Source organism: Brienomyrus brachyistius, chromosome 14 (genome assembly GCF_023856365.1).
Source record: "Brienomyrus brachyistius isolate T26 chromosome 14, BBRACH_0.4, whole genome shotgun sequence".
NCBI classification, from domain to species: domain Eukaryota; kingdom Metazoa; phylum Chordata; class Actinopteri; order Osteoglossiformes; family Mormyridae; genus Brienomyrus; species Brienomyrus brachyistius.
This window is the reverse complement of record NC_064546.1, coordinates 11,130,726-11,142,748: the sequence shown is the minus strand read 5'-3', so window position 1 is coordinate 11,142,748 and position 12,023 is coordinate 11,130,726. Positions and strand designations below refer to the sequence as shown.

Genomic DNA, 12,023 nt, shown 5'->3' with positions numbered 1-12,023 from the left:
CACAGTGTAGAACCTGACTGACACCTGCCCCGACTCTCTGTGTATGGAGTTAGGGTTATAACCCAATGTCCATGTGCGTTTAAATGAATGAGCTACTGGTCATTTGTGTGTGTTCACCTATGCACACGTGTCCTGGTGATGGACTGTCCCCTGCCAGGTGTCTTCCACAGACACACACTGCTTCCCCATTACAGTCCTGCACTGGATAAATGGTCCTGGAAAAATGGATGGATTTCAAGTGGTTCAAGGTGAACGTATACATTTCATAATGATTAATTGCTGGATTTACTTTCCATAGTTATTTTCTAGCAATAACAAGAATTATTCTGGCAATAAATCTCTACTATTCATGAAGAAAACCTCCTGTTGATTACTTTCATAAGCACTGATGTCTTCTGTGAGTGGTTCCGCAGGTCAGGCTGCCGTGCCTGTGATTATAAGGTTGTCAGTTTGAATCCCATGCTTGGCAGGGTAAACATTTCTCCACTGGGGGGCCTTGAGCAAGCCCCTTATCCCTTTGAAACATGCTCTGAGGTTGGTGGAAAAAATGGCTGATTCTTCAGTCTCACCTGTGTATGTCTAAAAACAGAAAAAGCTCAGCATTATAGGATAAGTGAAAACAAACACATTCCAATGTACTTTTAGATACGGCAAATAAAGCATCATTGCATTATGCTAGAAGCTTCTCTCATTTTCCATGTTCACCGGGAACATGGAGGAAGCACCTCACTCAGGCTGGGAAGAGGGAATGGAGCTCCATGAACAGCGTGCCACCCTTTGTGGGGAGTTTACTCCAGATTGAGCCGTCGGACAAGACAAAGACCACCCTGATCCAAACGGGGATAAACAAACGCAGAGTCCCCCAGCGCCCCCAGGGCTGTGTGGTCATTGCAGAAGTCATCCCACAGTCCCACCGCTGTGCGATTCCGGGACCTGTGCATGGCAGGGAGTGGGGGAGGGGGTCACTAAGCAACACAAAGAGTGGCACAAGCCCCATGGGACACATACAGGTTGATCTTGGAGGCGGTTAAAGAAAATTGGAAAGCCAAGGGAGGCGGCCAGCTGGTAGCAAGTAGTTAAGGAACTGGATCCAGACCAAAAGCTAATTTGTCCGAGTCTCAGACAAGGCTCTACTGTTGCATCATGTACTTCACTCAAATTGCTTTTGCAAAAAAAAAAAGAATAAATAAAAAATCCATTCCGGTGAATGGAAAAATGCAAAAATATCTATCTGTATAAATAGAGTTCAAGCTATTAGTTTGGATAAAAAATTCAGTTTTAATGTAAATAAAATGTGTAAATGGGTGTTAAGGTAGATGCGAAGGAATGGAAAGGTGATGATCACTGAACATAGCTGGAGGTTGAAGGTCTGAACATTGAGTTACACGGTATAATGGCACAATATGGTTGTGTCACAGAGGATATTGGGTAATCCAAGTCTTTCCAGTTAGACAAACGTGGTCCAGATTTGTAATATAGAGATGTTGCAAATTTACCCAGGACCTGCCAAATGCTGAGGAGGACAAATGGAGATAGATGTGCATGGAAACGTAATAAAACATAACTCCACTGTGTCATATCATTGCTGTGAATCATAACTTCACGGTGTGTATACAACTATTTACGGTTTAAAGGGGTATGGAGGCAAACAACCCTTAGTTACTGAAGAGCAATACATTTGTCAAATTTTTGCCATAAGTTGAGTAGTTTTCTTATGATGGATGTTTGACGTATATAGCTACTCCCAGGACAAGTACAGTATAGCAGTGTAACAAATTAATAGCCTTTCCTGGGCAGCACAGCAGCTCAGAGGCACCTCACACCTCCAGGCTTGGGGGGTCTGAGTCCTGTCCCGGCTGTATGTTTGTACATTTTGCATGCTCTCCCTGTGTCGGTGTGTGTGCACGTGTACAGTTTGCATGCTCTCCCTGTGTTAGTGTGTGTGTGCAGTTTGCATGCTCTCCCTGTGTTAGTGTGTGTGTGCAGTTTGCATGCTCTCCCTGTGTCGGTGTGTGTGCACGTGTACAGTTAGCATGCTCTCCCTGTGTCGGTGTGTGTGCACGTGTACAGTTAGCATGCTCTCCCTGTGTCGGTGTGTGTGCACGTGTACAGTTTGCATGCTCTCCCTGTGTCGGTGTGTGTGCATGTGTACAGTTTGCATGTTCTCCCTGTGTTGGTGTGTGTGTGTGTGTACAGTTTGCATGCTCTCCCTGGGTCGGTGTGTGTGTGTTGTGCAGTTTGCATGCTCTCCCTGTGTCGGTGTGTGTGTGCAAGTGTACAGTTTGCGTGCTCTCCCTGTGTCGGTGTGTGTGTGCACGTGTACAGTTTGCATGCTCTCCCTGTGTCGGTGTGTGTGTGCAGTTTGCTTGCTCTCCCTGTGTCGGTGTGTATGTGTTGTACAGTTTGCATGCTCTCCCTGTGTTGGTGTGTGTGTGTGTTGTGCAGTTTGCATGCTCTCCCTGTGTCGGTGTGTGTGTGCAGTTTGTGTGTCTTTTACATACTCTGGTTTTCTCCAAAAAATATGCCAGGAGAAATATGCCAAATCCTCCTGCTTTGTGCCCTATACTACCTGCTCACCATGACCTTAGACAATATAAACAGCATTAAGGTTTACCATTCATGTAACATCACTTCATATTGCATATTACCTGATTTCCTTTTGTATTACCTGACAGCGTTTCTTTTTTGTTTCATTTTTATGTGTCGTTCCCAGTATCTTTGCTGGATTTCCTCATTCTTGTCATATGCTACAGGCTTTGTGGTTAATGTCTGCACTGCTACTACAGCGACTTAGCAAAATATTTATAAATGCACATGGGCTTAATTAATGGCTCACTGAGAGCAAAGTGAAACGTTTAAGTGCACAGAAAGGTGTGAGCATGACCCTTTTACACCGGCACTCGGCTGACCGTCGCCCCTCCCCTTCCATCCTGCAGTGTCTCGCATGCGTGTGGGAGGCAGCCCCCGGTGATTAATGCCCCCGAAGTAATCCGCTGGTTACTCCTCACCATCACACAGACTGAGAAATGAAACCCATTAGGTACCCAGTGAAACTGATAATGGCCAAACTGATCACTTAGGGACAATGCAGCAGTACAAATGTTTTAAATGCAAAATAGATTAGCAGGGATTTAGACATTGGCTGGTCTGCTCTTAAGAAAGCTTATGAAGAAATGGATAAAGGCAGGTATTTAATACAGTGATGAACTCGAACTAATTATAAACACTGACTGCCACTAACTACACACACACACACTTGGCATTTACTGAAATAATGCTGAATACAAACCATTGCTTAACTCCATGTGCAGGGCTTTCATTGTATCGTTCCATCCCAAGTCACATTGTCCATCCACCCATTTTCTGTAACTTCTTGTCCTATTCAGGGCTGCGGGGGACCCAGAGCCTGTCCCGGGAGCTATGGGTGCAAGGCAGGGAATAACCCATGATGGGGCACCAACCCATCGCAGTGCACACTCACACACCAGTCACACCTATGGGCAATTTGATAACTCCAATTAAACATAGTATGTTTCTGGACTGTGGGGGGAACCCGGAGTACCCGGAGGAAACCCCACAATGACACGGGGAGAACATGCAAACTTCACACACGGAGCCATGGTGGAGAATCGAACCCGGGTCCCAGAGGTGTGAGGCAATAGTGGTGTGTTTGAATGTGTATGAGTGCAGGTACATTGGACTGCTTCTGTTCACATATGAAATCATGCGCTGCTTTCAGACACACACATATATACAGTTGAAACCAAAGATTGGGGCATTTATCTGCCGCCCCAGGATCACCTGTAATGTAATGCAGAATGTAAATTAAGTGTAGTTTAATTTTGGCAGAGCGTTTGGCCAGATCGAATGATCAGCCGCTGAGTGACTCCACATTTCGTGGAAACTTTAGAAGCCGTGTGTTAGACCCCAGTGTCACTATGCAGGATCCGTCAGCACTCATTCCAGACATACTGGGCACACGCAACCACGTTTCTCTGCCCTGCTTGGTTTGCACAAGTACCCTTCACACACGCACACACACACAGGTTTGTAATTATATCTTTGTGGGGACTCTCCATTCATCTCTATGGGGAAAACTCTAATCCCAACATAACAACCTTAACCCCTACCCAGCCCTAACCTTAACCATAAATGACCAAAATATGAGACTTTTTTTTTTTTTAGTTTTTTGATTGCATTCACAGATCTTTGTGGGGACCTGAAAAGTGGTCCCCACAAGGTCAGTTTTGATTGTTTTTATTACATTGTGGGGAGCATTTGGTCCCCATAATGTTATATATACATAATCCACACACATACATACATGCACACACACATGCATGCATGAACATGTAGGGTATATACCTATCGTTATGGGGCCTGCTCATTCACTTCCACGCACGCACACACACACACACATACACACACACACACACACACAGAAGCTTGTTATCAATCTATTTATTTTATCATTTCATTCATATCATCTGTTGTACATCCACACAGCAGGGTGACAGGTCCTCAGGAGGGAACATTATCCTATAGTTATCTTCTTTACACATTGTCCATACTCTCTCTCTCTAGCTCTCTCTCTCCCTCTCTCTCTTTCTGTATATATAATGCTGCACCTATTTGTCACCAGAACAGCCTTCTCTCGGTTTAAAAACAGCGTCGGGGGAGTGAGGGCCCCGTGAAAAGGCCATCACCGCCAAGCGCCTGGTGTCACCGGCAGAGGCAGCCCAGGAGAGTGACCAGCATTGATACTGAGAAATAAATTGGGCACATTTGGGAGGGAAACAGCGCCGGGCTGGAGGGGGGCACATTAGCACTTTACAAGTGATGGGGCCCTGATGGCCTGTGCCACTGGAACAGGAGCGCAGAAGGGGGGTGGCCGTATTCTAGGCAAAAAACGTAAATAATCATTCCTGTTTCAACTGGGAAATGGACGACTGTTTGTTTACTTTGTTCAATTTTTTTCCAAACCATTTTTTTCAACTGGTGTTAAATGTTAAATTCAGGTTGGTGCTGCGGTTAGGGTCACACATGCAGATTCAGCATAACCTACCGAATGCAAAACATTGAAATATAAGGCTGCTACATCCTTACACCTTTTTCATAGACTAAAAGCATCCACCAATCCATCCATCTGTTCATCTTCCATAACACTTATTTCTTACAGGGTTGTGGTTGAGCCTGAGACCAATGACAGGAAGCACAGGACCCTAGGTAGAGCGCAACCTAGACAGGATTCTAGGCTATCGCTGGGATCATACCCTAAGGGCAATTTAGACCGACTAATTCACCTATCAGCACATTTTTGAACTGTGGGAGGAAACTGGAGTACTCAAGGAAAATTCAACCAAACACAAGGTGAACATGCAAACGCTACACACAGAGCCAGGAATGGAAGGGATGGGAATCACCTTCAAGACTGACGGTTCCTTTTACAGAAACGCACAAAATCTGTGCCATTCATCTTCAAGCACCCACTCACTGAAGCCATAACAATGTCACGTTCAGCAGGTAACAATCACTGAGCAATCAATAAAAAAATTTAAGGTTAAACTCAACAGGTACTATCCACTCTAGTAGAACTATGGCATTCGAAGTAGGCTAACGATGCCCTAAAAGGATCTTTCCTGCCTCAGCCATAGCACCGATTTTTCTAGCAAAATCGCATCGCTGCAGGTCTACTCTCGCTGCATCATTATGAGAGGCTAAAGCGCTAAAGGCTCCATCATGAATGCCATTGAGCACTTTTAGCGTTCCACAAGGTTAATGACGACGGTGCTCAGCCTCTGAAATGCTCAAGTAGCTTTTATTGTGTCATAATAATGAATCAACGGCATAAAGATAAAATAAAATGAATGAACTCCAAATGAGCAAAACGTAGGCAACGGCAGCACAAATAAAATGCCGTGCCATTGGGCCCCATTCGGCGATATCTTATGATGTCATCTTCTTGAAAAATATTTGCCTACAGGTCACCGCTCTCTATTTTAAAACCTTAAATGCTTTTGCTACAGAACATTAAATCTCCCCACATTATATGACACGTAATAGCAGGAGGGGACTGAGCCACCTTAGCAAGGCTGAGGGGTGCTTAGGACGGCAGGAGTCAGGCTACGAACGTGCCGGCGTTGATTAATGTTAGCTCGGGCAGGCAGGCTGACACCGGACACGCAGCGGCAAAGTAGAGTAGCCGGGAGCGGAACACATCCTGAATAGCTTATTGCCTTGTCTCCGACGCTTGGCACGCTTTCTAGGTGCGTGCCGTCCTGCATCTTCAGTGGTCAGCTGCGGTTAAGTGAGGATTATGACAGATCGGTCCGAACAGCTGGAGGGTGGCAGGCAGCAGAACACAGACCCTTTGTAGGGTTGCGACGCGCTGAACTTGTCTTACATCCCAACGTCTGGTCAGGAGCCCGAGGGGAGAGCACTTGATTATCTTCTCGGTGGACATGCCTTAAATATTGTATTAGCTTGTCAAGGACTTTCTTCCGCCTTCCCCATCTCGCCTTTGTCCTAACAGGGAAGCATGTTGTGGCTCATCCAGAATGTAGTATTTGCTGTCCTGTGACAGGAATTTTATATATATATATATATATATATATATATATATATATATATATATATATATATATATATATATATATATACACACCTCTTACATGTACTTATTTAATTCTTTAAAAATATAAGAAACGCTGTGGATGTGGTAGATGAATTTTATGGTTTAATGCTAGCAATCTGCTGCACTGCTGTAGCAATTACATGCTATCTATCCCCTGACTTAATGCTTCTGGAGGGAGAAACATATGAGACAGCAGTCCTTTCTCATTTCAGAACTATAGTAAAATACCCATAACCCCTGATCAGGGGACAGTAGAATGCTTCTATTCATAGATGGACTTAATCAAAACAAACTTGTGGGCTGATACGCTCCAATTCTTTGAATAACTGAAGCGATCCATCACAAAAACCCAGGGACCGTTATTTTTGTCCATTTCCGAAGATTGTCTGGCCTGTCACACGCCCCTTGTTCAGGTTCAGCTTTTATGCACACCGCATGCCGTGTAATGTTTTATCTTTTACGGTCTCTCCAATTTCCAACGCTAACTTATTTTCTTGCAGAATGCAGCGGTATAGAGGTCTTAAGCAAATGCGTGTGCAGCTGAGTAAATTCTGCATTCGGATTGACAAAGAATGAGGCCGCTGCTTTTGATGAGTAAATTGCATTGTGCTGTTTACAAGTAGGTTGATGATCATTCACCAGATCTTGAAATCTGACTATGAAATCCACTATGTAGTCTAAACCTTTCTATGTTCTAAGCCTATATACAAAAATGCATTATAATGCTTGGTGCAAGAATTAAGAATGATTCGTACTCCATTGTAAAGGTATCTATAGCGCATTACAGACGAGAGCTTCATAAGGCAGTCATAATGCATAATAAACATGGCTATAATGCATTTTTATAAATATCTATACTACTTTATGAATGCATTATAATGCACTATAATGTGTTTTTAAAGTATTAAAAACATGGCCTTAGGTATAGTGTTACCCTAATGTTTTATGTATGCATCACAATAATATTCTGTATATCAGAATACGTATATGAAGTGGTCTTTAATAGAAGACATTTTATAGGGTGGCACAATGAGTAACACTTATGCTTATACCAACCATTATAATGCATTATAAGGGCTTCATAAAGCATTCATAATGCATAAATATTTATAACCATGTTTATAATGCTTTATGAATGCATTACTATGCATTATGAATGGGTTTATAAATTACTAAGAACATAACCTTAAGTAAACTGTTACAAAAAAAAATTCAATGTGAAAAAGTGCGTTAGAAAAACATTTCAGATCTAGTTTCAGAGGAATAACAGGGCTGACAAAAGTGTCAAAACTGGAAGCGTGTTTAATATTGCTCTACTGTCATCCTGAAAGGCATAATTGGAGTTACACAAGTGATCGTAGTTACAGAATCATAGGTCTCTCTTTTTGCATTGAACAATATATACAATGTAAAATAAATACATTTACACAAATGGACATATATCGTTGGAGCACACTTTATGATACACATCACAAAAATATACAGTTAATTGTTTTACAGATGTGAAGCACATCTAGAACTACTGACATGATTCTCACTACACTTTGTTTCAGCAACTCCTGGACTGAAGATATTATTTTTTATTATTTTTATTTTTAACTTTTTATAACCTTTTGATTTTTTTTTTTTACTTTCTTTCCCTTTCTTTCACATTCCTCTTTACTCTCCCCCTTGTTGTATTTAAGCCGCGCGTCATTTTCAGTTGCTAGGCAGATTTACACCGGTGAGTAAATGATACAACAAACGAGGGTTACCTTTCCCCTAATAAAAAATAGCAGTTGTTTGTACATTTTTGTCGTATTATCTTATTATCGTTTGAATGCAAAATAGTCCAATAAATACAGCATTTTTGATCTAATTTGAACACAAAGTGCAACATTGACTAGCTGCACAGTCATATTGCTTTAAATAAGAAAACACACAGGAAAAGGTCTGAGCAAAGCAACACACCCTTCCTATAATAAACATTTGCGTAAGGTGTTGAAAGACACACAACAAAACATTCTCCGCATGATTTAAGCCGAAAGCATTGCCCATCATTCAGCAATGCGTAAGGTTTAAAAAAAAATTAAAATAACAATTTTGGGTGTCATGTAAATAAATTATCTGCTGCAGTCCTGGTGTTCGCCTGTCCCTTATGAATACAGCTGTACTTCACGTAGGCCTAGTTAACATTTTCGCTTGCAGACAAAAGGTCACGATGCTTTTCTGTGCCCTGTGAGACTTTTTTTGTCCCCATTTTTTACTTTGTTTAAACTTGACACGCAGACGAATCAAGCCATCAATGGTTATGTTTTGTCTTTCAAACGACAATGATGAAAAACCAGCTCAGCTTAAATCGCCTTTGAGAGACTGTTTTCATATCTTTCACCCCCTTTGTGTCCTGTATATATAGCTATTACACAATAAGATAAACAAGAAACAACTGGAAAATAAAATCCCCAAAAGAAAACGGCACCCTGCCCCCAGCAGTTGTGTATGTATACAATGGTAATGCCAACGTCTTATCAACAGAAATATCCTTTAAGTCATTGACCATCCCATGAGTTGCTATGGATGATTATTAAGTCTAGAATCACAGAACAGTTATCTCTCAAAACCACAATCTATTATATAGGTTTGTTTAGCTAATGATAGATACACGGTATTTATATAACAAGACTGAAGGAAAAGAAAAGCCCACAGTCCCCCATTTATTTTTTTTTTCCTTAAAAAAATTATTTATTCTCTTTAGGTTTTGAGGTTTTTTAAATGTAATAGTTTTTAATAAGCACACAAAGTTAACGCGATATTTCTGGAAACCGGTTTGCACCAAAACAACATTTTTTTTTTTCCCTTAGCAACCTTGAAGAGTTAAGATAATATAACAACTGGGCAGATAAGCATGGACGGCATTATATACAGCATCTCGCAAAAACAAACAAAAAAACAAATGAAAATAAAAAAGATACATAAGCTTATGTTCTGAATAATCAAATTCTGCTTTTTCTTTCGTCTTTAACCCTAAGATATACATTGTTATTCTACAAGAAATAGTTACACAAATTAACCCTTTTTATATACGTTTATTTTATCCGTCTTTTTAAAACGGCTGCTTATGCATCTGTATAAGAGGGTATAGAGATATTGTTTTGGATCTAGCAGTTACTAGGAAGAGCCTTATTACCAAATAGGTATCCAAGCGTATGCTGCTGAAATCTCCTGAGGATTTTTACATCCAGTATTGTCTCTAAGTCTACCCTGTGTCTAAAAAAAAAGCATACAGCACAAGACCTGGAATCACCACGCAAAGCACACGACATCTCCAAACGTAAAGGGAACAAACAGGAAAGGAAGAGTAAAAAGGAAAGGTTAGGAAAAGCACAACAAGAGTGAAACATTTTGATACTGAACTACTTTTTAAAATTTTCTCCCCCATTTCAGTCCAATAAAATGCCTTAGGTTAGATTTATAATCTGTTCATTTACAATATACAATGTTCCAGAAGGTTCAGAAAATACATAAACTGCTTATTATTGATATATCTGTTATAGAAAGTGATGAAGAGTAACTGTCCCTATTATCTGACTTCCCATTCACTGTGAGTCGCCTTCCTAATTAGATTACATCATGTGTTACTATGATTAAAACTGTTTCTTATTTCTAAGAAACGCGGCTAGATTTCAACTTTGGTTATGTTAACTGTATCGTATAATATATTGCTATAGGACTGAATTCACGGTTGTTTGCTAAAAGATTATATTTTCGGGTAGACTTAGGACCTGTACCACACAAACATAAGTGTTACTGGTCAGTGCTGGTGGTCAAGACTTCAGATCTTCAGAGGCTGGTACCATGGGTGTAATCTAATAGCAGACGGCAATCACGGGAAACAAGGAAGTTGAAACTTGTTGTAGAAAAGAAAATCATCCTTGACTAAGACTGGCACAAACATAAATTGCATATATCTTAATATGCACCTTCCCTTCGTAACCACTATTGCTCGATAAAAGGTTCTAGAAAATTGGCAAAAGCAGATTTTTTCCTTTCTTACAAAAGAAACTCAATTATGGACAAAAATAATTTAGTAAGTGTCTTCAGTGTTGTATACATACGTCATTTTTATACTGTCCTTCGTTACTTCGTTTGCCTTAATCCATTAACACAATAAAAACAATAAAAGAAAAGCCAATAACCAATAAATTATTTTTTTTTTAAATGCAGTATCCCTCCTACATTGCATGAGTGACTAAAGCTTTAAGTATTCCCTGAAAAATATCATAATAAAATAAGGAAAATTAAAAAAACAACGAATAAGAAGAATTTGAATGACCCAAAAGAAAACAATTAGGGAATCGAATGACTGTAACCGATCCAGATGCAATAGGACAGAGGATCCTGGAAGCTGCTCTTAGGCAACACGTCGACAAACTGCCCCTGCAAAATCTAATACTGCACTCAGTCAATGCGCCGTGGCGAGACTCCGCAGCAAGGAGTGAATGATTGCTTTGATTCCTTTGTTATGAGGGGACATTAGGGGGGGCGATAATGATGTTCGTTGGCATCCACTGGACTGACTACCCTCCATAGGCGGGGCTGGGCTCCTTTTGCACGTCCTCGGCATTGGGTTCGGTGGAAAAAGAATAAATAAACGAAACCATCCCGACTGCGACGAAAAGCGCACTGGGTACTCAGAGGAACGTCTTGAAAGCTGGTTTAGTCTCACTGCTAGGTGCCTGCTGCAGTTATTTCAGGGTTTTCTTTTGTTTTTAATCACACTGTCAACAAGTATCGCCGCCTCTGACAGTTATGAGTAGCGTTACTCTTATATGTCTTGTCGTTAAGTTACAGTCTAAAGACAAGATTCCGCTGTTGGTGCACGAGTGTTTGTATCTCCCCGCTGGACGAGGAGGTGGAGTCAGAAGCCGGACCCTCCAGTGTGGGGAGGAATGGGTAAAGGGGTGGAGGAGTAGGGGCGGGGGGAGGGGGAGCGAACCAGGGGGCTGGAGTCAAACCTTGGCCTCCAGCAGCTCCAGGAAGAGTTTGTGCATGGGCACCTTGCCATCCTGCTTGATGCTGTAGAAGTGCTGCACGGCCTTGGTGGCGGTCTGCCGCAGCAGGGGCAGCGTCATGAGCAGCTTGCCGGCCCGCCGCGGGTCCTCCGCGTGCTGCCCTGCCTCGTAGTCCTGCAGGGCCTCATGCAGCACGTCCTGCAGCTTCTGCACTGCCTCCACATCCTCTATGTGCATGGAGTCTGCCGGGGAGCAAGCAGGACTATGGTCAGCATATGCGCTAATGCGGAATCACACTGTCACCACGGAAGCAGGCCGGGCTCAGGTGGTCTAAGCCCAGTCGTGCCGTAGGATCGGTACCCCTACTGCACGGAAGCAGGCAAACGGAAAACCTGCAG

General features: G+C 42.0%; 1 protein-coding gene across 13 annotated transcripts in view; it reads right to left on the bottom strand.

Moving 5' to 3' along the window:
* Positions 1-7,918: 7,918 nt before the first annotated feature.
* The window catches only part of esrrga (estrogen-related receptor gamma a), a 151,245-nt gene continuing 147,140 nt past the window's right edge, over positions 7,919-12,023 (bottom strand). For all 13 annotated transcript variants that reach the window (XM_048975543.1, XM_048975542.1, XM_048975537.1 and 10 more), the window contains one exon: positions 7,919-11,867. In XM_048975543.1, coding sequence (XP_048831500.1) covers positions 11,623-11,867 — 245 coding nt within the window. In that variant the 3' untranslated portion in view covers positions 7,919-11,622. The remainder of the gene's footprint in view (positions 11,868-12,023) is intronic.